The following is a 26429-nucleotide window of genomic DNA, read 5'->3' as shown; positions in this document are numbered from 1 at the left end:
CGTCATACGCTGTCTCACGCCGGTTGCTGCAGTACCCAGAGGACCGGAAAAAGCTCCTATAGTCTCAGGTAGGAGCACTAGCACTGTACATGTATATATAATGTACGATACCAAGCATAATAATCGGATCTGCAAGCCCCTTGAGCAACTGAGCTTCAGGACATTTTACTCGCTGCCCCTTCATCTTGACTCGCCTGCCACATTCTAACAACCATGGCGCCAGTTGCGACCGAAGCTTATAGTGATACGCCGAAGGCTGCTGCCTTGAGCGTCGCCGTTGGGAAGCCCCTTCAGCCTCCACAGTTCACCTCGAAGGAACAAGAGCGCGCATGGCTAAAATTCCGGCTCGCGCAGGCTTTCAGGCTTTTCGGTATGCTTGTCTTCAAGATGCACGTCCGAGTACAAGATATGGCTGACATCTTTGGTAGGAAAGTTTGGCTATGATGAGGGCGTTGCGGGGCACATCACGGTCCGGGTAAGAGTCCTACCCGCGCGTTGCCGCGGGTGATGGCTACGCTGCTACAAACGCTCATTTTCTGCGTAGGACACCATCCGGACTGACTGTTTCTGGGTGAACCCTTTCGTGAGTCAGCTTGGGGCACGACATGGCCACAAGGTGCTGACAGTGTCTTACCAGGGCAAGCACTTCTCGCTCATCCAGCCCGAAGACCTCATCCTCGTCGATCACCATGGTGTCGTACAGGCCGCCGAGTCTGGCCCGAACACGCTCCTGAACAAGGCAGCATTTATGATCCACTCCGCGATTCACACTGCGCGTCCGGACGTTCACTGCGCGGCGCATTCGCATTCGGTCTATGGGCGCGCGTTTTCGACGTTGGGCAAGCCCCTGGACATGATCACTCAGGATTCGTGCGCGTTCTACGAGGTGAGCCTGTCCATTGCCTCATCACTTTCCTCATGCGAATGTCGGAGATGGTTGTGTAGGACCATGCTGTGTACACCCAGTATGGTGGTGTGGTGCTGGATGAGGAGGAAGGTCAACACATCGTGAAGGCACTCGGCAATAAGAAAGTTCGTATACATACCTTCGTTTACTCATAGCTCTGTGCTAACGGGGTTTGTGCACCAGGCCGTGATACTGCAGGTCCGTGTCGCACTCGATGTCACATAGTGGGGCTTGAGCTGTCAACTCACGGATTCCATCCAGAACCACGGTCTCCTCGTGGCCACCAACTCCATAGAGGCGACGCTCCATTTCTTCGTCGCACTCGAGAAGTCTTGCCAGGTACAGCTCTTAGCTGATGCTGCGGCCGCCGGCACTGGTAGTCAGACCAAGAAGGTCTCGGAGGCGGAGTGCAAGCTCACATACAATGTTGTCGGCACTCATACAGCGGGTTGGTTCAGCGGTTTGCCCCACTTCCAGGTCCTGGAGGCTCAGGAAGGTGTTTCGTTCGATTTTGGGGCTACGCAGTAAGGATTGGGGGTCGTCTCCTCGTGTATCAGGCTTTTCTCAGAAGGCAGCAGTTTGCTATCTTTGTATAAGGTTTTGTCAAACTCGCACCGTGCCCCTCCATCTATGCTGATTCAATCCCATGTGCAGTAGATCACTTCTGATGACGCATAACCATGTACTAGTCAACATTCAAGGTATATTCCGTCAAATGCTCGTAGAGCGATCTGTGGTGGTGGAACGGCGGCGCAAAATGTCAGCGTGGATCTAGAGTTCGGCCCCGCTCAATTGGCCCTGCATCGCTTCTCGCATATCTGGGAAGAGCATTTGATCTCGGTTTGGCTTCGTGATCTCTCCTCCCAACTCCCGTACCGCTCATCCCTCCGCAGAATCGCAAGGAAGCAACGGAAGGAGCAGCCTATGGACGAAAGAGGACATGAACTGAACCTTCCTACGACAGCGTGAGAGGCGGCCCGTGCAATCGTTTGGACGTCCTCGTTCACGCGGACGGCCGAGGCCCCTGTTCCGATTGCAGGAACGCTTCACGAGTCCTCCGTCCTGGCACGCGTACAGTCGGTAGGCCTTGCGGATGTCCTCAATCCGTGCCGGCTTCTTCGTTGTGTGCTCTGCGGTGCTCTGATGAACGGATGCTGTAGCGTTGGCCCCGGTCCGGATATTCAAAAGCAACGGTCGAGCCGTTGCGGACGGGCGTGGCACACGTTGACGTTTCTTCTATTCAAAGTAGCGTTCTTCAAAGAGTGGTCCTCTTGTCCGGCATAGTCGCTCGTGCCTTGCGCTTGGCTACGATGGTGTCTGTGCTGCTTGCAACATTCGTGTCATTCAGCTGTGTGGCTAGGACCATGGGGACAAGGCTGTTTGACCGGAACCTCGCCTATTCGTCCCCTTTCGCCAATGCACCCCACGTAAGTCCCATCAGCGATGACGACTGTACGCTTGCAAGCACTTATCGGTACTTCGCAGCTGTCTCATGACACGCGCTCCCTCCAAGCACGACATGTACAATTTGTCAAGAGGCAGCACCAGTTGGATGACACTGTGAGCTCGAATGGGTTCACCGACGAGCATTACCCCACCTTCTATGGTGGAGACTTCAGTTCTGTACGCACTCTACCATCGGTCTCCGAGGAGAGGATAGTTGACATGGTCGCGGATAGAGTCCATGGATCTACAACGGCGGCGTAAACTTCACCCATAGTGGTACGTCTCGTAGTTCCGTCGACTTCTCTGAATACCTATCGAGAATCATCCCATCCAGTTGCCAGCGTAAGTAGTGCAGACGAGTGCATGAAACTCTTCCCTGAAATCGAGTCTCTGCTACCAGGGGGACCCTCTGCAAGACTCAATCCTCCTCTGGACTCGTGCAGTCCCTGCGGGTGCTTCACCAGATCAGAGCATTCCCGTCTGCGTCACGTTCAAGATATTCGACAACGAGGGCTTGTCGGGACGTCCTCTTGATGCGGGGGACGCGTTCACCACCTACGACGTCGACTGGACGCTCAAAGTCGAAGCGAACAATCTACAGCCGGACTCCCACTATTGGTTCCAGTTCTCTGACTGTACCGACCCTGACATCGTTAGTCCTGTTGGAACGACGAGGACCATTGCTAGCCCAGACAGTACGTTACCATCCACATATACCATACGGAACGGACTCATTCGCTGATCCCTTACATGAAGCTCCCGCAGAGGAAGTCAACGGAGGCAAGCCACTTACCCTCGCCGTGTTCAGCTGCTCTCGTTATCAAGATGGTGTGCTTCCGTTATGAGTCGCATCGTCTGTTGAGTCTCATGTGTGGTCGTGCAGGATGGTTCAACGCATATGGTGTCGCTGCGCACAACACCTCCGCAGATTTTTTCGTGCACCTTGGCGATTACGTATGTCTACATGTATCACGGACTGCTGTCATCACGAGCTGATTGACATGTCTGAACCTAGATCTACGAAAGCCTTGGTGATGGGTGAGTAGAGGACGCTCTCCTGGAGTAGTGCTTGCGATCACTCAACGTCAGACGCAGTGCTCCAATCGGTCGTGCAGTGGCGGGGAAAGAACTTGCTACCATCGCAGACTATCGACAACGTCTGAATCAATATCGGACCGACCCTGGTCTAGTCTATGCGCATCAAAAGGCTCCTTGGATCACAGTCTGGTGTGTGCCAATACTATGCATGTAGAGTGTGCGCTGAATCCTTTGATCCTATTTTCAGGGTCTGTATATACTTTCAATCATCCTTTATAGGCGCCTCTGATACATTCCGAAGGATGATCACGAAGTAGCAGATCAGGCGTGGAAAGCCGGAACCGCTGACACGAACGACACAAGCGTCGGGTGCAGCTTCTCTCCCTCTGGCGCATGTTTCACGGACAGGAAGCTTGCTGCTGTTCGCGCTTACCACGAATGGATGCCCATCAGACAGGTCGACCCCGACGACAAGCTGCGTATCTGGCGGAACTTCCAGATCGGCAAGCTTCTCGTGCGTTGAATCGTATGAATCAGTTCCAAGGCATTGCTCATGCCTCTCTCACAGGATCTCACCATGCTAGACACCCGTGCGTATAGCCATGTAGGCTCTGTCGTTTGAAACGCACTGAGGTCGCCGTACGTAGGTCAATACGACCGTGATATCACTGACGTGAGCAGGCGAAACCGATGTATCAGCTCTGAACTCTATTAACTGGACTATCTCGCCTAGCTCTACTACAATACAGGTCAGTTCCTGGCGTTCTGTATAACAATGAGGTGCTCAATCGACGACTGCGGCAGATTGTGTGTTATATACCATCGCCATGTGATTCGTCGTTTATGAACCACAATGATATAGTCATCAAGTCCATCGCCGACGAAATGAACAGATCTCTGATGGGCTCTGAGCAAGAGGCTTGTAGGTCCAGTCTCCGTAACATGCGTTCAGCGGTTGAACACATACTGCGTAGGGTTCTATGAAACGCTCTCAAATTCGAAAGCTCGTGGTGCAGTGTGGCGTGTCGTTGGGTATGTTCACATTGCACCTCCAATCCTTGATACATTCTGATCTTTGATGCCCCCGCAGACAACAGATTGTCTTCACGATGTTGAACGAGGATGATGGCTGTAAGTCTTCGTGGCATTAGGTCATTATATCTGCTGAAGTAGTCGTATTCCAGTGGATGTAGTAAGTACTACTGCTGCAGCGTCATACGCATCCGCTTTCCGATCTTGATCTCGCTCATATCGATAGGATGCTTGGGACGGGTACCGTGCCAATCGTAACCGTGTCCTCGATCATCTGTATAGCAATGAAATTAGCAACACAATCATCCTTTCCGGGGACTCGCATGCAAACTGGGTTAGCGACTTGGCACGTGAGTGTTATGACCACTTATTCCTCGTCGCATGGCTCGCCGACCAGACACCGTAGATCCTAATCAGACAGTCACGTATGTGTTTTTACCGTCCTTTGACAGCTCGCACCAAACATCTCTTCCAGCTATGATCCTATCACCGGCAACGGCGCCATCGGGGTCGAGTTCGCCGGAACCGCGGTGTCATCTACCTCCACGTTCGGACCTGGAATTTCTCCCGCAGATGCAAATAAGTTGTCAGCCAGATACGTAGCAGCGAACATCGACCTGCAGTGGAGCGAAGGTTCCTACCGTGGCTTCTTTACCCTTGCGCTTGATGCACACCAGGCAAACGCGACTTACTGGGCCATGCGGAACGTTAGTGAGTATAGTGACCTATATTCATTATTAGCGTCCAAGCTGAGAGTGGTCCCCCCAACTCAAATCAGATACCACGAATCTCGACGCGTTTGCCAGTGCATCGTTCATTGTCAAATCAGGTACTGTCTGACGGGCACTCGTGCGTTCACGAGTCGTTCTCATATTGAAACGCAGGCACGAACAGGCTCTCTCGGCCCATCGCAGGGGGAGAAGTTCTCGCTGGAGTACTCAAATTTCCCGGACAATGATGACGGGTTGTTTGGATTGACCGTACTATTTCAGTCGGTGCTACGAGTTCTTGTTGCCCGATACTTGTGCCTCGTGCATCGGACAATACATTCAACTTGTCCGAACGTCAGCCATGCACACTTGCAAAGAATCGCACTGACGGTATTGGCACCGTTAATGCCAAAATCCAACACATCTTTGACAGGTTCCTCGCACATGGTTCTTCTTCGTCGCCTGAGCTTTATTCGATAGATCGAACAGCATCCACGATTGCCTAGACCCATAGTCTAGTGCATCTCAGCAGGTACTGTTCTGAATGCAGGATCTTCGCGAAGCGGAGGACGGAGCAGCAGACGCACATGTGAGAGGCACGTGTATCAGTGTTGGGGCGACAGTGTGAGAAGGGAGGCGTCTTCGTACGTACACCTCCGCTCACGTGCATTCTACTTCACTGCTCATAGACAACGTAGCGTGTGCCGCGCCTTCTGCGGTCCGGCGTCGATGGCGTCGATGCCAATGACGAAGCATCCTCTTCCTTGCAGTCGTCATTCAGGCCAATCACCTTGACATTTCTACGAACGTGGGCGGAGGTACAGATCCCGGTCCCGGCATTGTGCAAGCTTGGCTCAATACCTCATGGTCAAGGTTGCGGTGCTTCGATAACGTTTGGTCCACTGTCAGGAAGACGTGCATCATCTGTTGGACCATAAGAACAGCGACAGCGGAATGGGGCGCCCGGCGAACCCAGCACGTCGACTGAAGAATGCTTGCTTTGCTTTTGGCGGGCGTCGCGTCTCTCAGTGCTCTTGCGGGTGCGAAGGAGTTGTTTGATCGCAACTTAGCATACTCTTCGCCCTTCGCAAATGCTCCTCATGTCAGTACCCTATGCCGTACCTTGGATCCTCTGCTTTGTACTGACCTTTCACGTTTCCCCACCAGTTATCCCACAACACACGTGCATTGCATGCTCGTCACTTGGCGTTCGCTAAGAGACAAATAGACGGCCCGACGCCTTCGCAGCTCGCTGATACACAGAGCTCCGATGGCTTCGTAGACGAGCATTACCCCACCTTCTACGGGGGTGATTTCAGCTCTGTCAGTATCGACTGCAGACACTCCTCGCATTTCACACACTGAGGACTCGAACTTTCAGAGCCCCTTCATATACAATGGTGGCATCAACTTTACCCATTCCGGTGCGTGATTGTTGGCCCATGATGTCCCATTACCCTAACGAACTTCTCCAACTAGTTGCTAGTGTGCGTTCCTGGTAAATAAGACTGTCAGACTTCTCGACGTGCTGATACTTGTGATCAGGGAGATCCCTTGGACAATTCCGTCTTGCTTTGGACCCGTGCAGTCCCTATTGGCTCGCAGCTTCCCGACCAGAGCATCCCCGTTTGTGTGTCGTTCAAGATCTTCGACAACGCCAAGCTTTCCGGTCGTCCCGTAGACTCGGGGGATGCTTTCACCACTTATGATGTCGACTGGACCTTGAAGGTTGAGGCAACGAACCTGAAACCCGACACCCACTACTGGTTCCAGTTTGCCGACTGCACGAACACAAGCACCGTAAGCCCTGTTGGGAACACGCGAACAATTTCCAGCCCAGACAGTATGTCAATTCTTCAATTGAGCTACTTATCGTAGTGCTTACCGTCGCCGATAGCCCCAGCCGAGCAGGTGAATGGAGGGAAACCCTTGACGTTCGCAGTGTTCAGTTGCTCCCAATACCAAGCAGGTACGATGCGGAATCCTCATATTCAGTGCTGGTATTGACAACGACCAGGGTGGTTCAACGCATATGGAGTTGCGGCACACAACACCACAGCGGACATATTCTTGCACCTCGGCGACTATGTACGTATTTTTGTCCAAGGAGGCTTGCACACACTCACTGCATATGCATAGATATATGAAGCTCTTGGTAACGGGTGAGTCCACTATTCAATGCGCCTATGCTAATCAAGCTTACACCGGACACCCTAGCGCACCGATCGGCCGTAAAACTCTTGGCAGAGAATTGGCGACCATCGCGGACTATCGCCAACGCTTGAATCAGTACAGAACGGATGTAAGCTTGAGGGATGCTCATGTTAAGGGTCCTTGGATCACTGTATGGTAAGAACTTCTACATAAGGGTCAATGGGTTGACTGACATGGCGTATGCTTGGGTTTCTCCGCGAGCAGGGTAAGACACCGTCCTGGATCGTCCCTGATGTACCCGGCTAACATTTGCACTCGTCAGGATGACCATGAAGTCGCCGATCAGTCCTGGAAGGCCGGTACCGCCAACAGCAACGACACGAGCGTCGGATGCAGCTTCTCTCCCTCGGGCGCGTGTTTCACAGACAGGAAGCTTGCTGCTGTACGCGCATATCACGAATGGATGCCCATCCGACAGGTTGATCCCGACGACAAGCTTCGTATTTGGCGCAACTTCCAGATTGGCAAGCTTCTGGTATGTCGCTTCTCTCCGCCTGCGCTGCGTAAGATCGTAATTAATAACTAACCAATGTCCAATGACTCACCTGCGCACAGGATCTCACGATGCTGGACACTCGTGAGCAGCTACATTGGACTTGTCAGGCGAGTCGTACTGACCTGACGCCATACACAGGCCAATACGACCGTGACATCACTGATGTGAGTTCGTTTTCACGAGAAATGTAGCATTTGAGATACAATCCGAACCAAATGCTTATGACAGCTTTACTATAACACCGGTATGTTTCCCTATCCTTGGATCATTGTTCATTGATTCGATGCCGTTATCGAAAATAGGATGTATGTGTATACGTCTACGTCCTAAAACGCATCGCACTGAATTTGAACGTAGTCATCAACTCCATCGCGGATGTAACGAACCGCTCGCTTATGGGCCCGGAGCAGGAAGCCTGTACGTACCTGGTACTCGCATGTCAGAAGTTATCCCCACTGATGGGCAGCTACCAGGGTTCTACGACACAGTCTCGCAATCGAAGGCTCGGGGTGCAGTATGGCGCGTTGTAGGGTACGAGCATGGGCCGTCTCTGTCAGCTGTCCTGGCTGAATCCTCGTGTAGGCAGCAGATTGTCTTCACGATGTTGAACGAGAGTGGTGCTTGTGAGTATCCCCACAGGTTATAGCATGTTCTACCCACTAATGGTGCTGTTGCAGTGGACGTTGTAAGCCGCACAGCCGGCTGTCTCTTATATCCTACTCAGCGAATGATGGATGCAGGATGCCTGGGACGGTTACCGCTCGAACCGTAACAGAATTTTGGATCACTTGTACCAGAATAAGATCAGCAACACGCTCATTCTTTCCGGGGACTCACACGCCAATTGGGTCAGCGATCTCGCTCGTAAGTGATTCTATCTGACTTGTCCCAGTCCCTGTCAGCTCAAATGGCGATTCCGCTAGACCCGAACCAGACCGTCACGTTCGTCTACCCCCACTGTAAGTGCAACATATGTTGACAATGCCTTCTTCGTCAGGTACAACCCCATCACAGGCGACGGCGCAATCGGCGTGGAATTTGCAGGGACTGCAGTCACGTCCGGGTCCCCATTCGGCTCGAATGTGACGCCGGAGCGTGCGGACAACGTATCTACGGGTTACGTCGCGGTGAACACTGACCTGCAGTGGAGCGAAGGCTCGTACCGCGGCTTCTTCACCCTCACGCTCGACCCCCACCAGGCGAACGCGACGTACTGGGCGATGAGGAACATCAGTGAGTGTCGCTCCTCTTGATGACTACGTCGCCGAGTCTCACTGAACACACCCTACATACAGGCAACCCCAACCTGGACGGCTTCCCGAGCGCCACGTTCATTGTCAAAGCAGGTGCGCTTGACCACTGTTTTGCTTGTGCCTGCGCGAGCTTCTGTGCCTAACGAGGAGTTGTGGGCACAGGTGCGAACAAGCTGAGTCGTCCCGTCGCGGGAGGCAAGGTCGCGGCCGGTGTTCTCAAAGTCCAAGGCTAGTAGTAGTGAGCGTTGATTGAGTTTCATTCTCAGTTCCCGGATCCTCGCTTGCGTAGTATCGTACCAATTGTATGCATAACCTTTCTACGGAGACGTATTAGCGAATGGGAAGTACCACCTGAGATGAAAATCTGTTCTAAATGCCAAGAGTGAGCATTCAGTACACCATATACTTACTTAAGCGCTCTTACCCGGCGTCCACTTCTGATTGTTGAGACCAAAAACTGCAAGGTAAAAGCTCACTTAATGAAGCGTATACTTGCGTAGACAATACTTGGGTTCGCGCGAAGTCCGAGAGCCGAAGTCGCCGGCGACCCCCCCGTTTGTATAGCACCGTCTAGACATCAGTCGTTTACACTCGGGACCTGCACAACAGACCTGGAAAGGGAAGGATGAAGGCTCCATAAAGCCTCGAGCTCACTCGCACACACAGAAGATATGAGAGAGAAAAGAAATGTGCAGATTCTAACTGATGCAACTATGATACATGCTACATTTACTTTCGGAGTCCACAGACGTCATGATCGTAACAAACAGCCAAACAATGCGTGTGCGTATGCGAACCGAGAACAAGACCATGCAGACGACGAGCACCTAGAGCAACACGCCCACCGCTTAGTCGACCTCCTCGACGCTCGGGCCGTCCTCGCCGCCCGGAGCACCGCCGGGGAAGCCACCAGGGGCACCACCGGGGAAGCCGCCGGGAGCACCACCAGGGAAGCCACCGGGCGCGCCGCCTGCAGAGGCGTAGAGCTTCTGCATAATCGGGTTCGCGACAGCCTCGAGCTCCTTCTGGTGCTCCTCGTACTCCTCCTTCGACGCCTCCTGAGCGTTGTCGAGCCATGAGATGGTGTCGTTGACGGCCGACTCGAGCTTCTGCTTGTCCGCGGGGTCGAACTTGCCGGAGAGCTTGTCGTCCGTGAGCGAGTTCCGGAGGTTGTACGCGTACGACTCGAGGGCGTTCTTCGCGGAGATGCGCTCCGTCGCTGCGGCATCCTCGGCCTTGTACCGCTCGGCCTCGGCCACCATGCGCTCGATCTCCTCCTTCGACAAACGTCCCTTGTCGTTGGTGATCGTGATGCGGTTCGACTTGCCGGTGGTCTTATCCGATGCAGAGACGTTCAAGATACCGTTCGCGTCCATGTCAAACGTGACCTCGATCTGAGGAACACCACGAGGCGCGGGCGGGATACCGGAGAGCTCGAACTTGCCGAGAAGGTTGTTGTCCTTGGTGCGCGCACGCTCACCCTCGTAGACCTGGATGAGCACACCAGGCTGGTTGTCGGAGTAGGTCGAGAAGATCTCGGCCTTCTTCGTCGGGACGGTGGTGTTACGCTTGATAAGCGGCGTCATGACACCACCCGCAGTCTCAATACCGAGCGACAGAGGCGCGACATCGAGGAGGAGGAGGTCCTGCGTCTTCTCCGAAGTATCGCCAGTGAGGATGGCGGCCTGCACGGCGGCACCGTATGCGACGGCCTCGTCAGGGTTGATCGACTTGTTGGGCTCCTTGCCGTTGAAGAAATCGGACACGAGCTTGACGATACGAGGGATACGAGTCGAACCACCGACGAGGACGATCTCGTGCACCTGAGCCTTGTCGATCTTCGCGTCACGGAGGACCTTCTCGACGGGCTCGAGGGTCGAACGGAAGAGGTCCTGGCAAAGCTCCTCGAAACGCGCACGAGTGAGGGAGGTGTAGAAGTCGATACCCTCATAGAGAGAGTCGATCTCTATCGTGGTCTGAGCGGCAGAAGAGAGAGTACGCTTCGCACGCTCGCATGCAGTCCGGAGACGACGGAGGGCACGAGGGTTGCCGGAGAGGTCCTTCTTGTGCTTCCGCTTGAACTCCTGGGAGAAGTGGGTGACGAGACGGTTGTCGAAGTCTTCACCGCCCAAATGCGTGTCACCAGCGGTAGCCTTGACCTCGAAGATACCCTCCTCGATGGTCAGAAGGGAGACATCGAAAGTTCCTCCGCCAAGATCGAAGATGAGGACATTCTTCTCGCCCGTGGTCTTCTTGTCGAGACCGTAGGCAATGGCAGCCGCGGTGGGCTCGTTGATGATACGGAGGACGTTGAGACCGGAGATGGTACCGGCATCCTTGGTCGCCTGACGTTGCGAGTCGTTGAAGTAGGCAGGGACGGTAACGACGGCGGAGGTGACGGTACCACCGAGGTACGACTCAGCAGTCTCCTTCATCTTGACGAGGACCATTGACGAGATCTCCTCGGGGGACTAGAAGAGAACGATGTCAGAACTCTCGCGCGAGAACACATTTACAAGCGAAGCTACTTACGAATTCCTTGTCCTCACCGCGGTATGTTACGCGGATGTATGGCTTGCCGCCCTTGTCGAACACCGTGAAGGGGAAGTGCTTGATGTCGGACTGAACCTCGGGGTCGGTGAACTTGCGACCGATAAGACGCTTTGCGTCGAAGACAGTGTTGTGAGGGTTCATCGCGACTTGGTTCTTCGCGGCGTCGCCGATGAGACGCTCGGTGTCCGTAAAGGCGACATACGAGGGTGTTGTGCGGTTACCCTGGTCGTTGGCGATGATCTCGACACGATCATTCTGCCAGACACCGACACACCTGAAATGATCAAAGTCAGTACAAATTTCGCAAGCGGCGAAGGCGCGCCAAATTACTCACGAGTAAGTGGTACCCAAGTCAATACCGACAGCCTTGGTCATTTTGGTCGTGGATTAGAAAAAAGGGGGAAAGGGATGCGAGAGGATTATAAGATGAGGTGAGAGCGTACAAGAGATCGTTATGCAAATCGTTGAGGGGCTTCGGAGGGGGACCCATGTTTATATACGAGAGTGCGAGACGGGAGTTCGACCGCGTTCGGGGACCTTCCACCTTCTTTCTTTCCCTTTCCAGAGCATTCCACCCGTCACGTCACCCATAAAAGTCACGTGTGACACAGCGCCTCCCGTCCACCAGCTGTGACGAGAACATACCCAAGACATTGCCAGAACCGCGCAGACAATCCCATCCACATCCACGAAGGTTCCTGCCTCTACCACAGACCACGACGTTTGTCTCGCGTCGTCGCAAAAGGTCGCGTTACGCGCGTACACACCGCGTCATAGACACCCTACTTTCCAGGCCAGTCTGCGACTTTCGAGCCTCGATGTGCTTCTCGAAGATCCTTGGGGATGCACCTTGAATATCCAGATGCGCGATCACTAAGCTCTGAACGGCTTCCGACCGACCCGTTTGAGTCCTCGTAGTGTCTTTGTCGAGATATCTTGCCGAGTGCTCGATCGTCTCGTGTCATTGTACCTATTTCGTTCATGCGGCGAGCAATCGATGCGACTCACGGCTATGTTCTCTGTGGAGATCAACGTCAGCGTGTTTAAAGCATGTTCAACTACGTGTACTGTCTAGACGCATTATGCTCACCAGGAAGAGGAGAGCAACTGCCCGAAACAACGGGCCTCTCTCCTCAGCAATATATGCCAGAGATATATCATTAGGTCGTGTGTTTTGTCTCTCGTACGTGGTGCCGCCTGCAGTCAAGGTACCGTACATACATACTCTCCTCGTCCACGGCCGATAGCTTCGCAAGCGGGCGCTTGACGGGAATGTCGGTGCAGGCCGGACGGAGGATGGATGGGATTGCCTAATGGGGCGCGTCGCCGCCTCGCTGGCCGGAATTTTTGGAGACGTAGAGCAGCGCTCGCAGGTCATCGTCCTCAGTCGTCATGTCTTCCTCCATCCCCGTCAGCGTCGACCCTCCCGCCCCCGACCCTGGTCCTTCCTCTTTGTCCGCGTCACGATGGCCGTTTAGCTTGTACAACCGCTTCTCTGCGTGGAGGAAGGCTCTCGACCTTCCTAACCCCGGCACGTCCGAAAACCTCACCAAGGAGGCCAAGAGTCAGTCGCGTCACCCAACCTTCTGATTAGCCTCAGAAGTATATTTACTTCTCGTGCTTCCAGACACGCTTCTGAACAACTATCTGTTCGATGGCGCGAGGGCTGACCTGTCGAAGTCATTGTCGATGAACCCTGCGTTCAACGTCACACATTCGTTCACATTGGGCTCGCAAACTGCGCCACCAGCATATCACTTCGGCGCGATATTTGCCAATGAGAACGTGAGCACATAGCTCAACAAATGCTTGCTTGAGCTGGTTATGCTCACGCGTGTCGCACAGCTGTTTCTGCACGGGAACATCGACAATGACGGAAGCATGTCCGGGCGCATCAACCAGGGTTGGACTGCCAACAATGTGACGAAGGCTCAGGCTCAGGTGAGTTTCCTGTTCCTCGATGCACAATTTGGGTGCCGTGGCGCTCTGCATCGTTCGCCACGTATTCACCTCTTCATTGCCTCAAGTAAGCGCGGTCTAACATACGTTTACGCCGACAGCTCTCGTCACAAGCTGGCCAGAACTTCTTCCAGGTCGAGCACGACTACCAGGGCTCGGATTACACGCTGAATGCCAAAGCTGTCAACCCCAGCCCCGCGGACGGCACGGGCATCTACATCGGCTCCTACCTCCAGTCCTTCACCAAAAACCTCGCGCTCGGCGTCGAGGCCGTCCTCCAGCGGCCGTCCCCGGATATGGCCGACGTTGCGGCGGCGTACATGGTCAAGTACACCTCCACGGACCGCAACTGGATCGCGACCGCGCAGGTGCAGGGCGCGGGCATCCTGCAGGCGACGTACTGGCAGAAGCTGAGTGACAAGGTCGACGTCGCTGCCGATCTGCAGCTCGTCGCGGGCCAAGGGAGGAGAGACGCGCTCGCGAGCCTTGCGGCGCGTTACGAGCTCCGCATGGCGTCGTTCAGGGCGCAAGTCGACTCGACGGGCAAAGTCGCTGCGCACCTCGAGCAGCGGTTTGCGCCGACGTTCTCGTTCTTGGTCTCGGGTGAGATCGACCACTTCAAGGTACGCTTACACTTTCTGCAGTAGTCGTAATCTCATGCTGACTTGATGCTATTTCGTCTCTGCAGAATGCGGCGAAGGTCGGTGTAGGCGTGATGATCGAGAGCGCGAGCTTCACTCCAGAGGAGATGGCCCTGATGCCTCCTCCGCCCGGATCAGCGGGGTTGTCCGCGCCCTAGCACTGAGACATGCAAGTATCTTACTAGCCATAGAATATTAGGTGCATATACGCACTGCCACCCCTCTTCATGCTCCGATAATACTGCACTCGCATCTTGCATTCACGTCGATACGAGCCGTGTCTCCTGGTCTTTGAGACTGTAACTGCTACGTTATTGTGTACTTCATTCGCAATGTTGCTTGATGTCTCTGTCGAGAAGACATACTTCATGTCTTCTGTCGATTCATGGGCAATTGTTAGGCCGCAGTATGTTTTGCGGCGGCGTGCGCGCAAGCTGAACAGATCGGGCGCTAGTATCGGCAACAACGTCACCTACCCGAAATAGCTGGCATTTGAACCTCGCCCGCCGCAGCCCAGGCACAGCGAAGCTTCGAGTTCAATATGCACCTACTACCTCCACTACCTAGCAGGACGGGTTTCGTACAATATCTGCTACCTACGCTATGTCTATCACGCCGTTGCTTCAGCTGAAGGATGTCAGCTGCTACTACAAGGACAAGACCCAGCCCATTTTCAGTGGCGTCAATTTGACTCTCAACGAGGGCGACGTGCTGGTGTTTCAGGGCAAGAGTGGTTCTGGGTGAGCTCTGTAGTAGCTGCAGATACGCTTCATCACCGGGTACTTACATGTCTGTAGCAAGTCGACATTACTGAAATGCATCTCGCACCTCAACCTATACACGGGGGACATACTGTACCGTGGACAGTACGTCCAGGTCAGAAGTCTATTCACACGCGTGCATACTAATCCTTGCTTCCTACAGAACACCACAATCCTTTGGTGTGCAGCGTCTATCGTACGCGGATGGTCCATTGATTGACTAAGATCCTATGTCCGTCGCCAGGCATACCAGCCTTCCGCACGAAGGTCATGTACGTCCCGCAGCGGGCCTCCCTCCTGCCGGGGACACCACGGGACTTCCTCAAGGCAGTACACACCTTCGCCGTACACAGCCAGTCCTCAACATCCTCCAAGGCTGCCTCAGCCTTCTCCGGCATCTTTGGCACGAAGCAGGACGGGCCAGACGTGACATACCATGACGCCATCGACCTCGCCGAGAACTGGGGCGTCGAGCACGACCTGTGGGACCGGAACTGGTCGAACCTCAGCGGAGGAGAGGCGCAGCGCGTCGCGCTCGCCTTGGCTGTGGGTCTGGGCACTGCGGAGGTCCTTCTGCTGGATGGCGAGTGCTTTTTCTGTCATGCCCAGCGAGAGCAGGGGCTAACGGCGCTCCGGATACTCCTTTTGTAGAGCCCACCTCGGCGCTCGACTCCGAGTCGTCTTCAAGGGTGGAGAATTACTTGGTCGAGAAAGTCAAGGCGAGGAACTCAAACCTCAAGGCTCTGGTGTGGATCACACACTCGCCTGAGCAGGGCGAGCGCGTTGGGACGCGCTTCGTCCGGGTAACACCACAGGGACTGCGCGAGGAATACGTGCATCCGGATGTTTAGATGTTTATGATGTTTTGATGTTGTTGTAACAATTGTGATCTGGGCTGGACCTTCTGCAAGCAAAACACTTCATTTCCATGCGTCCCCCACTCAGATTGTTTCAGGAACGACAACGCCTTACGGTCCCTTAGCTCAACTGGTTAGAGCTTTGTACTTATAGGGTTATCTCTGCCTTGTCATGCAAGGGTTCCGAGTTCGATCCTCGGGGGGACCATTTCGTTTTTGCGCCGGGGCCATGGCTGCGCACCCAATGAGATATTACATGGAATTCACTCCTACACGACTATACTACACAGTAGAGTAAAAGCAATCTGCATGAGCTATATGTACAGTGCAATGCGAGTACATCCATTGGTCTATGGGGGAGGGTCAAGATTGCGCTATATATACGTTCTCCGTGCTCTCACTGGCTTCAGGATGAGGATGTTGGTACGGAAGACGGTGCAGCATCAGCGGCTGGGGAGGCTCGAACTTTGTCCACCCAATTGGAGACCAGCTCAACAGCGCGAATTGTAGGTGTGATTTGCGCCAAGAGCGCCCCGTTCACCTGATTGAGCTGGTCCTTCAGCATTTGTTCGATGTGCGCATGCGACTCGTTGAGGAGTGGCTGCATCTGTTGGTGCATCGCCGTGAGCAGCGGGGGTCGCACCGTCTCGATGATCTCGGCAGCTGAAGGCGGTGGCGGAGGCGCGGGATGCTGGGGTTGAGAGATGTATGCCCGGACGGCCTCACTGAGGGCGTTGATTTCGAGGGTCTGAGCCTGGAGCTTCGCCGACATCTCTGCTTGATGCGCCTCCATCTGGACAGGTGCGACCATTAACGAGACGCGAACCACGACATCGCAAACGCTACACACCTCCTCAATGGTTTGTGTGAGTTTCGCGTTTTGCTCCCGGAGCTGGGTGTTGATGTCCTCCTGACCGTCCTCATCGACCTGAAGCTTGGCAAGTGCAGCGAGGACGACCTCCGCGCGCTTTTCTGTGTCCTCGACGTCTCCGCGGAGCTTGTCGACGTCCTGCGTTAGCTCGACGCTCGTCTTCTTGTCTTCGTCTGGGACGACCACGAGGTCCGGGAGACGGTAGTCGAGCTGGGCCTCAACCTCGTCGTCGATTTTGCTCGAGTACTGCTCAAGGTCGTTCTCGACATTCGAGAGACGCCCGGCCAGTTCGGTGAGACCGTCCCTCATCTGCGCCAGCTCCTCCTTAGTGGGTCCAGGTGGATTCGAAGGAGCATCCTGCGCACGAGACGATTCGGCCTCTACGGACAACCGACGACGCTTTTTGGGGCGGTCGCTACTCGGTCCCGACGTATCTCGATCTCTATCCTCTTCCTGAGGGGCGGGAGGTATGGGAGTGGCCTGCAGCGCTGCGACAGCCTCGTACATGAGCTTGACGTCGTTCTGCAGCGATGTGAGGAGGGCGTTCATCTCGCAGAACGCCGCGTCGCTTTGTCGTTCGGGAGGTTGTGCGTAGGGGAAGAAGTCGCGCGGTATGAGCTTCGCCAATGCCTTGCTGAACTCCGCCTCCTTCGCCCTCAATGCCTTCTTGGTGTCCTCGACGAGCTTGTCCAGTTGCTCCTTGTCCTCCGCAGGGAGTTGTTCGTAGGACACGGATCTACGCAGCCGCTCGTATGTCCAGGCATCTTCTTGCAGGCGGAGGTGCTCTGTGCGAGCGAGGACGGACTCGGAGAGAGTCCTGAGGACGAGGATATCCAGAAGGCCATGAATAGAGAGGGATAAGGATTTTTGATTGGTGAAATGCCACTTACTTGACGCGATCCATCCATATTCGCCGTTTCTCCTCCTCCGATACCTCTACCCGCGAGCGAGACCTCGATACGCTCCTCTGCCTTGACCGTCGGTCGTCCTCGTCGCGTCGCCGGTAGTCGTCGTCCCTGGACCTTCCTCTCCTCTCGTCATATCGCCTGTCATCTTCTCTGCGCCTATCGACGTCCTTGCGTCTGTCCTCATCCCGATACCGCCGTTCCCGCTCGCGTTCCCTCTCCCTATCCCTATCCCTCTCCCTATCTCTCTCCCTTTCCCTCTCCCTCGCCCGCTCCTTATCCCTGTCCAGATCACGCTCGTCCTCTCTCCGTCTGTCCGAGAAGTTCATAGCAGCGGAGTTCTTGCGCACGCGGGGGTCAGACGAGGACGCGATGGACGAAGCACCAATCGACTGCTCGCGCAACGGCGCTCGTCCCGATCCGTCAGGGAAGCGCGAGCGCGACCCTTCCCCGTCCTTCCCCTTCCCCTTCTCCCCTTCCTTCTCCCTGACGTCCCTGCCGCGGTCGCGCTCCGCACTAGGCCCACTCGGGATGCGTTCGATCTCTCGCGGCCGCACCTCCGGCGCTGCGTTCACGCTCGAGCTCGGGCTTGCAGCAAGTGGCGCGGGGGCCGGCGCCGAGGGAGGGGGCTCCTTCGGGGCAGGGGGCGGCGCAGTCTTCGGCGGGGGCGGGGGCACATGCGCGATGTTTGCGGCGAAGGACAGCCTGGCGTCCGGGGGAGGCAGGTGTGCGACGGCGACGGGCACGCTGCCCGATGCGGTGGGCCACTGGGGATCGTCCGGGTGCGCGAAGCCGCAGCGCGTGCCTTCGGGGCAGCCTCTGCCCCCCACGCCGTTCGGGCGGGGCTGTCCGGCGTCGTCGAAGTACTGCAGCGAACACGGAAAATTTGCACGTCAACGGGCGAACGTAAGCGATGGGGGAGCGGCGGGCGTGGACGTCGCGTCAGGGACGCGCAGAAAGGGCGCTGAGGACACACATTTTATAGACGAAGAGGACGTACATAACATCGGCGTCGTTTGAACCTTGCCGGTCCATATATTGCGCTCATGATACCCGGAGGGCGAAAATACGAAGGATGGGAGGCGTTGGCGAGCGAGCAGCGGTGGAGCAAGGCCAACAACAGACAAAGAAATTGGGGGGGCGAGATCACTCGAAAACGAGGGCGGCAAGGGCATGTCTTAGTAGAATAGATTTGACGCTCAATTGATGCTATGGTGAAGTTCACTTAAACGCCTCCACTTTTGTACGCCGTTAGGCGCCGTGTCATAAGTCCTCCAGATATTCATGATTTCGGTCAATTTTGTGTGAATTGCAAGGAATTGAACAGAGGGAGCGATCCCCAAAGGGGATTCTCGATAGGGTGAGAACTGGCAAAAATGGCCGTACCAGTTCTGCTACGGCACGTGATTTGGGCGTCTATATCCCCAAAGAGTAATTTCATGCTTATATAATACCATACCATCGCCTGTACGGATCTGCATCCTTGAACTTGGGCCATGCATGGGAGGGTTCAGACACTAACGTGTCATGGGGTAATGGCTCTATGGAGGTTCTTTGGGCTTGCACTTCCATCTGTGCAGCCTGGTGAGCTCTCGCGAGGCCTGCTAAGCAACGACAACTGATACGAGCATATTGCCAAGTCACGTGACAATTAAACGCGCGCTTAATCGCGTACAAAGGCGGAGGCGTTCAAGTGAACTGCACCATAAGACTGCTGCACCACTCGAGCGTGATACACGAGGATACAATGATACATACACTCCGCGAGCCAAACCAAACACGACCAACAACGCGGCCAATGCATCGTCATGTCGTCCCGACATACGCGGACAACGTCGTACTGACCCATCTCGACACATCTCACAAATCCCCGAACTCCGCGTCGAACTCCGTCTGGCTCAACTGGCCCTTCTTCACCCGCTTCGCCAGCCTCTCCTCCCTCGCCAGTGCGTCCCAATCGTCGCCCCCGTCCTCGTCGTTCCCCTTCTCCCCGTCCATGTCTATGTCCCCGAGCCCACGCTTCGTCCCAGCGTGGGCCTGATTGGCCCTCTCCCACTTCCTCTTCCTGTCCTTCTTCTCCCTCCTCTTCTCGCGCTCCTCCTTCCTGCGCATCTTGTCGCTCCACGACGTGTTCGCCTTGCGCTTCTCCGCGCGCAGCCCCTTGCGCTGTTCGACCTCCTCCGCGCTCGGCACAGGCTTCGCGGACTCGGCGAGCCGCTTCGCCTCCTGCGCCTTGTCGGCGTAGCTGTAGCTATTCCACTGTAGCGTGCGAACGGGAAGGAGAAGGGATTCGGCGAGGGTGGTTCCTGTCAGCGTGGGGGAGGGAGCGATGGGAAGGAGAAGGGGGGAACGAGCTTACATCAACGTGCGCGTCCTCCCAGCCGCCCTTCGGCACGTCTTTGAGCTCGGGCATGCGCGGGAGCCGGAGGAGCCCGAAGCTCTTCGCGAGCCCGACGAAGTCGAGGTCCTTCACGCGGAAGATGTACGACGCCTCGTGCTTCGAGTACGCACGCGCGAACGAGACGAATGCTTTCACGGCCTGAGCAAGTCGCGGAATAGAGAGCGCGTCAGTGACGTCGGTACCAAGTGCGTGCGAAGGGCGTGCGAAGCCAGGCCACGCGAAACGTAAATCACCTTGTCGTGCAGGGCGCGGTCTGTCAGCGCCTTCTTCCGAATTGCATCCATGACACTCGACACCTCCGGATCATCCGTGTCCGTGTCGTCATGTGAGACAGGCGTCCCGTCGCTCGCGAACCGCGGCCGCTCCTTCATGGGAATCTTCCTGACCGCCATGAACTCGACATAGTCGACCTCTCGCCCGACCAGGAGCACCCACGCCCGCCCGCTCCGGCCCGCACGCGCGGTGCGTCCACATCTGTGGGAAAACGCCTTGGTGTCCGTGGGCGGGTCGAACTGGATGACGACGTCGACGTCGGGCAGGTCCAGGCCCCGCGCGGCGACGTCTGTCGCGAGGAGGATTGACGGGGCGGATGGCAGCGCCGGGGAATTTGTGAAATTGGCCAGGGTTTTTGTCCGGGTGCTGGGCGGCAGGTGGCCGTGTAGGGAATACAGGGTGGTGTTGGTTGGCAGGAGGGGCGCCAGGACCTACGTCGCCGGGTGCGTCAGTGAGACAGTCGGAACGCGAGCGGGAGGCACCGACTCTGTAGAAGTAATCTACGCAGGCACACGTCGCGAAGTAGACGATGAAACGCGACGATTGCTGCTTCTGGGTCTCGTGCCGGATGATGCGAGTGAGCTGGAGCATCTTCTCGGAGGCGCGACATGACATGTAGTAGTTCTGCAGGCTGCGACGCCGACATGTTGAATGATGGCTACCTTGACATACAGAGAAGACAGCTTACTTGGCTGGTATGCGTCGTTCCTCTACGGTCTCTTTATCCGCCTTGATGCCGTCGGCACCAGCTCTTCCCTTCGTCTTTTTGGTTTGCACCTTGACAACTATGCGCGCCGGGTTGCGCAATCCCACCCGGACGAGCTCTGACAGGGCGTCCGCATCTGTCATAGTGGCGCTGAATAAGCCTGTCCTCCGCTGTTTCGGGAGGGCGGTGAGTATGCGGGTCAGGGCGGCCTGGAAGCCCAGATCAAGCAAACTGCAGACGAGTTTCAACGGCCACATCGTGACGCTAGCTGAGACGCACGTACCGGTCTGCCTCATCGAGAACGAGAACTTCAAGCTCCTTGACGCTGACAATATTCCTTCCCTTCCCAAGGAGGAACTCTTCTACTCGACCGGGTGTGCCGATCACAATGTCGGCACCAGTAGACAGGAAGCGTTGTACGTCTTGCGCTGGGGGAGAATCTGAAGAGACGATGAGCAGCGGGGGTGGGTATTCAGGTGTAACGTCCAATTGGACGTCGGAGCCAGAAGCTTCGTCCGGCGGCGGGGAAGGACGGCGTGGGGAGGGTTGGGAGTCGAGGAAGAGGGAGAATATGGAGTGTATCTGCGTCGCGAGCTCTCTGGGATAGACAAGGCGTGTCAGGACATCAACATAAGACAGATGCGAAATGTCCGAATGGGAGCGCACGCACCTGGTGGGGCTGATCACGAGTGCGCCGACCTCGTTTCTGGCGAGCTTCCGTTCTCTGCGTATCAGCTTCTCCAAGATGGGGATGACGAAGGCGAGAGTTTTCCCAGAGCCGGTGACAGCCTCGACGACGACGTCCTTATGGCGCATGAAGAGGGGGATGGTGGAGGCCTGGACGGGGGTCATCTGGGAGTGACCCATTGAGTGGATAACATCTAGACTGAGTAGAAGTCAAGTTGATTACAGACGGGCACGCAACATAGGAACGTACATCCATGGTGTGAGAGGGGTTGGGAGGGATTCCCATTTTCCAGCGAATGCTGTTGAAGCGGCCATGAACGGCGCAGGCGGAGGCAAGAGTGAGACTGGGCCGCCGCACAATCTTTCTCGGTCTGGACGGTAGACGCCTGGAAGAGGACGCGGGTGTGACGTGTGACAAGGAGGGCGGGGGCGTGACGGTTACGGTTTGAAAGATCGAGCAGACGCTGAGCGCTGCCCGAGTCCGAGTCCAGGTCTGCGTCCTCTGCGTTGGCCACGGACCGCGTCCTGCTCTCCCAGCGTCGGCCTCCTTCATCCAAGGTCCCCTTCTCTCTCTCTCTCTCTCCATTGTCCTAGCGACCGTCCTCTTCCTCCTCTGCTTTTTGCCCTTCTCTCGCTAGGCTCCTCCGCGCACCTGCTTTCTGTATGTCTGGTTCTGATGGCGAACATTCCGCACGCAAGTCCTCCACCACGTCCAGAACTGCCGCGCTCTCCCCGCTCCCTTCCCTCTCCTTGACAAGAGATCATATCACCGACGCACTCGCAAAGTCTCCAGATGGAGGCGCAACCCTTGACCTCGCCTACAAGGGCCTCACCGACGTTGGCGAGTCTGGCGCCGAGGAACTCGCCACCGTCGGCCACGACGAGCAGACAGGCACAGAGAGCTCTGTAGTACGGTGCGTTCTCTAGCTCTACACCCCACCCGTCCGCGCGGCTCACACGCCTTCTCCAGCATCGCGCTTGCCCACAACCGCCTCACTACTCTACCCATGGCATTCTCCCTATTGTCCCGCCTGCGCTATCTCGTCCTGAAGAATAATAGCTTCACCGTTTTCCCCGACGTTGTGCGTCATCCCGTGCTGCTGCTCCCATTGTCTCCGACTAAGTACAACGTACAATGCAGCTGACTGTCATGCCGTCACTGGAGATTTTAGACATAAGTCGGAACAAGATCAAGCGCCTACCTTCCCAACCGGGTTCTTTGGTAAACTTACGGGTACGAGTCTATGCCTTTTCCTCATACAAAGCAGCACCGCCGCGCGAGATGTACAGCCCCTCGCAGAGGTCTTGCCTGTGCTCCCGGACTTGGAAAAGGAGCGTCTACATGTCCTTCAGCTGTGTATGACGTTTCCCTTAACTGCCGATCCTTGGCGTCGCGTGCGGCCAGGAGCTAACGGTCCTGTCCGGGTCTGAGCGATACTGAATGGCGCGCTAGACCAATCACGGAAGTCCCGAAGTACGGGGCAATCGCTCAACAACCTATGTTTCCGAACAAACCTTAGACTTCCGTTAACATATTCGTATAGGTCTTCTCCCTCACCCGAAATAAGCTACACAGGCTGCCACCGTATTTGGCCAAGTTTAAGCAACTAACATTGTTGAAAGTTGACCAAAATCCGCTGGAATGGCCCCCAATACCGGTACTGGAGCACGGGAAGAACAACAATGATCCTCAGTCAATGTCGGAGTGGATCCGACATCTGCAGGCATGGCTGGAGGACAATGCTGGTACGTCGGGTGAGCGGAAACAGAGTGACGACTCCATCACGAGTGATTCTGGGAACGACTCGAGTTTGTAAGTCTTGAGATTCTGTTGGGTCTGCTCAAGTTTCATGATGTCTCGTAGCCTGGACGCTCCTCGTAGTGACCGGACACCCTCCGTACACGCCGAATCTCTGTATCATGCGCGTTCGTTCTCCCTTGAGTCGGATGCATCGTCCTACTTCCAGCTTGACCACTCTCCCGGACCTTCTCGAAAGCCGACGATGGATGACGGCCCTCGTCTGCACTTGGATCCGTTCTTCTCTTCTCGTATAGCGAAGAGCGCTACGCCGTCTCCTCGTTCCCCAGAAAGCGCTATTTCTCCCACCGACGACTCTGTCTTGGCGAACGGTTTCCATGTCGGCCATGCTCGGGTCCCCTCCCACGCGCACCACACTGGTAACGGTATCAACGGCACGGCTAAAGTCTCACTAAAGCCTATTCCTTCGTCGAAGAAGAGCTTACCTGATCTGAGACCTGCACGGCAGCACTTCGCCAACGGCGCGCCGCGAGCCGCTACCCATGCTGCTGACCATTTCCCCAGGTGCGTAATTGCTTGTGCGCGACAGGTGTCTGGCTATGCTCACCGTCGTCCAGCATCCACAGCCACCATCCCCACCACTCCATCACCGATGAACCCGTGTCGGCGTCCCCCATTTCCATGGATCGAGCGGCGCCCTTTGAGAGGCCCGTTCCTTCGATGGACAGCGAGCGTAACTCCTACTTCCGTCGACTATCCACCCTGTCCGCCGCCACGATTTCCAAAGCCATCCCCGAATCCCTCCTCGCGGTTGTAGACGCTGTGCGGGGGATTCTGTTCGCCCTGTCTCAGATATACCAGACGCTCCAGCACTATACGGTGTACGCGATCGACGAGCGGCTATCTGCCGTCCTGCTCAAGGTCCTCGGGCCCGCGAGCTCGTACATGACCCACCTGATCCACACCTTGGACCGCTTCGACACCGTCAGCCGGCGCGCGCTGCCCAGCCCGTCGATATGCCGCGCGGTGATCGAGAGCTGCCGGGACAACGTGACGGTGTTCGGGAAGGCGGTCTCGATGCTCTCGCTGCAGCTGAAGGTGCTCGCGAAGCACGACGACGCGCGGTACACGCGGCAGATGCTGCTCGTCCTGTACGGCGCCATGTCCGAGATCGCCGCCGCGTGGGCGGCGATCGCGGCGCACGTCGACGCCGTGCGGCCGTACCTGTGGGACGCGCGTCCGCCCCCCGCGTCGAAGCTGTACGCGTCGAAGACGCCGACGGTGCGCGGCGCACCGAGCGCGGGTGGGGACAAGCCGCGTCCGCCGGCGTCTGCGCCCCCGCACGTCTCCTCCCCCTTCCTGCCCGCACAACAACAGCAACAGCAACAGCAGGCGCCGGACACGCCGTCCCCGCAACAGCGCTCGCACCTGCGGACGAACACGCCGCAGCAGCGCTCCCTGGACCTGGGCAAGAGCCAAATCACCCTCAGCCGGCGGCATGCGGGCTCGTTCAGCTCCAAGGACGTCGAGATCGGGAAGATGCTGCCGTCGTACGTCGACCCGCCGCCCACGCCGTTGATGCCGTCTAGCTTCCTCCCCCTGGGCGGCGGTGGCTATGGTGGTGGTGGTAGCGGGGGTGGGAGTGCGAGCTTGATGAACGGTGTAGGGGGCCACTCGACGCCGACGCACGGGGTGCGGACGATGCGGAGGCTTGTTCTGCCGCTCGGGCAGCAGCAGCATGATTGGCACTCGCACGGGCATGGAGGGGTCGGGGCCAGCCATTCGAGGCAGGGCTCGCAGAGCTCGCTGCTGACCGCATCGCACTCGTCACCGTCCCTCGGAGGCGCCGCGTTCCCGGCGCCGCTGTCGGGGTCGAGCACGCTCGTGGACAAGGAGGTCATCGGGGCGATGAGGGCTGCCGTGGAGGCCGCCCCGGAGATCTGGGAGATGATGGACGAGATGCTCGACGCGGAGGAGCAGGGGGACGCGGAGGGGGAGGACGGGGTTGCGAACGCGAGGGCCAGAGAGGAGTTCCGGGAGGTGCTGGGGCGGGCGAAGGACGTCACGGAGCGGCTGAGGGGGAGCATCGCTGCGGTGCAGCAGGAGGGGGCGTCGCATCCGCATCCGCAGGCCGTGGACGGGCGGGCGCTGCACGACGACGCGCATTTATTTGTGAAGGTGAGTGGTGCGTTTCCCGCTTGCGGTCGGCGGCGAGCCGCGGCCTCGTGTCTCCTGCGTGGTGGACCATGCTGCCAGTGTTTTTGCCGCTCTGGGACTGCTTGCCTAGTTTCGAGCTCTTCTCCGTTCTCCGGGACGGTTTGTACACCGGAGGTGGGGAGTGTTCATGGGCTTATGTACCACTCTGTGTGGCCGTTTTGTTTGCGCTCCTACGCCGTTGGCGTTGCTACCCGTTCCGAGTTTGAGTGCGTGCTAGTGGTTGAAGTGGATACTAACCGCCGCCCCCTGTCACCTCTGCCAGACCGTTATCCAACTGTCGCACTCCCTGAAGACGCGCGGTGCCGTGAATGCCAACGGCCCCAGTTCAACGCCCACCCCCGCATCCTCCCTCGCTGCCTCCCACCTAAATGGGCACACCAAGCACGCACAGAACCCGACACAATTATCATCGACGCTACGGACCAAGATGGTGAAGCTGACGAACGCGACGCAGGAGTTCGTCATGCTCCTCCACATCTCCTCGTTCTCGCCCGCGCCGACGCCCGGCCTGCGCTCGTACTCGCCCATGGTCGGGTTCGCCACTGCCGCCGCAAGCATCGTGGGCGCGCAGCCGTCGCCTGGCCTGTCGCCGCTGGCGACTGGCTTGCCCGAGGACGGGCGACTGGCGTCGAACTTGTCGAGGAACCGCGTGGCTGGTCCCGTCGGGAGCTCGAAGCTGCTGTAGCGCTGGTTTGCAGCTGCCTGCTGTCGCTCTCAAGCCGTCTCCTGTCCGGATTGCTCGT

At 56.7% G+C, this 26429-nt stretch overlaps 8 protein-coding genes and 1 non-coding gene across 9 annotated transcripts; 6 read left to right on the top strand and 3 right to left on the bottom strand.

Moving 5' to 3' along the window:
• Positions 1-213: 213 nt before the first annotated feature.
• Positions 214-1435, top strand: DICSQDRAFT_165740 (class II aldolase/adducin domain-containing protein; the record flags this gene model as incomplete). Its single annotated transcript, XM_007361242.1, has 7 exons — positions 214-370; positions 429-475; positions 545-583; positions 638-886; positions 946-1032; positions 1091-1105; positions 1169-1435. 7 exons carry the CDS (start codon positions 214-216, stop codon positions 1433-1435), a joined length of 861 nt encoding a protein of 286 aa, XP_007361304.1.
• A 5143-nt stretch (positions 1436-6578) lies between these two features.
• Positions 6579-9329, top strand: DICSQDRAFT_143398 (uncharacterized protein; the record flags this gene model as incomplete). The annotated part of the gene is made up of 17 exons (XM_007361241.1): positions 6579-6620; positions 6679-6976; positions 7031-7102; positions 7151-7225; positions 7332-7477; positions 7610-7822; positions 7903-7924; positions 7982-8011; positions 8201-8260; positions 8317-8374; positions 8426-8466; positions 8521-8525; positions 8584-8707; positions 8767-8785; positions 8841-9076; positions 9139-9189; positions 9259-9329. The coding sequence occupies 17 exons, from the start codon at positions 6579-6581 to the stop codon at positions 9327-9329; spliced, it is 1563 nt and encodes a 520-aa protein (XP_007361303.1).
• A 615-nt stretch (positions 9330-9944) lies between these two features.
• Positions 9945-12024, bottom strand: DICSQDRAFT_97767 (heat shock protein HSS1; the record flags this gene model as incomplete). Its single annotated transcript, XM_007361240.1, has 3 exons — positions 9945-11567; positions 11629-11923; positions 11984-12024. 3 exons carry the CDS (start codon positions 12022-12024, stop codon positions 9945-9947), a joined length of 1959 nt encoding a protein of 652 aa, XP_007361302.1.
• Positions 12025-13041: 1017 nt separating this feature from the next.
• DICSQDRAFT_152047 (mitochondrial import receptor subunit tom40) lies at positions 13042-14559 on the top strand (the record flags this gene model as incomplete). The annotated part of the gene is made up of 5 exons (XM_007361239.1): positions 13042-13213; positions 13277-13434; positions 13495-13590; positions 13710-14231; positions 14297-14559. 5 exons carry the CDS (start codon positions 13042-13044, stop codon positions 14405-14407), a joined length of 1059 nt encoding a protein of 352 aa, XP_007361301.1. The 3' UTR covers positions 14408-14559.
• Positions 14560-14829: 270 nt separating this feature from the next.
• DICSQDRAFT_152046 (P-loop containing nucleoside triphosphate hydrolase protein) lies at positions 14830-15923 on the top strand. Its single transcript, XM_007361238.1, has 5 exons — positions 14830-14989; positions 15047-15115; positions 15174-15190; positions 15255-15593; positions 15662-15923. Exons 1-5 carry the CDS (start codon positions 14853-14855, stop codon positions 15859-15861), a joined length of 762 nt encoding a protein of 253 aa, XP_007361300.1. The 5' UTR covers positions 14830-14852; the 3' UTR covers positions 15862-15923.
• A 59-nt stretch (positions 15924-15982) lies between these two features.
• DICSQDRAFT_t21 lies at positions 15983-16075 on the top strand. The gene has a single exon. It is a non-coding gene; the product is annotated as a tRNA-Ile (tRNA).
• A 39-nt stretch (positions 16076-16114) lies between these two features.
• On the bottom strand, positions 16115-18706 carry DICSQDRAFT_132203 (uncharacterized protein). Its single transcript, XM_007361237.1, has 3 exons — positions 18644-18706; positions 17629-18509; positions 16115-17555 (listed from the first exon to the last, which is right to left on the bottom strand). Exons 1-3 carry the CDS (start codon positions 18689-18691, stop codon positions 16274-16276), a joined length of 2211 nt encoding a protein of 736 aa, XP_007361299.1. The 5' UTR covers positions 18692-18706; the 3' UTR covers positions 16115-16273.
• Positions 18707-19456: 750 nt separating this feature from the next.
• On the bottom strand, positions 19457-22025 carry DICSQDRAFT_78076 (DEAD-domain-containing protein; the record flags this gene model as incomplete). Its single annotated transcript, XM_007361236.1, has 8 exons — positions 19457-19902; positions 20003-20182; positions 20278-20748; positions 20804-20948; positions 21006-21254; positions 21307-21621; positions 21694-21909; positions 21961-22025. The coding sequence occupies 8 exons, from the start codon at positions 22023-22025 to the stop codon at positions 19504-19506; spliced, it is 2040 nt and encodes a 679-aa protein (XP_007361298.1). The 3' UTR covers positions 19457-19503.
• A 348-nt stretch (positions 22026-22373) lies between these two features.
• DICSQDRAFT_97759 (uncharacterized protein) lies at positions 22374-26371 on the top strand (the record flags this gene model as incomplete). The annotated part of the gene is made up of 8 exons (XM_007361235.1): positions 22374-22624; positions 22681-22792; positions 22852-22944; positions 23255-23523; positions 23575-24033; positions 24087-25647; positions 25949-25990; positions 26069-26371. The coding sequence occupies 8 exons, from the start codon at positions 22374-22376 to the stop codon at positions 26369-26371; spliced, it is 3090 nt and encodes a 1029-aa protein (XP_007361297.1).
• Between the last annotated feature and the right edge of the window lie 58 nt (positions 26372-26429).

The sequence above is a fragment of the Dichomitus squalens genome (assembly GCF_000275845.1).
Source record: "Dichomitus squalens LYAD-421 SS1 unplaced genomic scaffold DICSQscaffold_2, whole genome shotgun sequence".
Lineage (NCBI taxonomy): Eukaryota > Fungi > Basidiomycota > Agaricomycetes > Polyporales > Polyporaceae > Dichomitus > Dichomitus squalens.
Note: the sequence above shows the minus strand (reverse complement) of the source record. Positions and strands in the feature narration are given on the sequence as shown.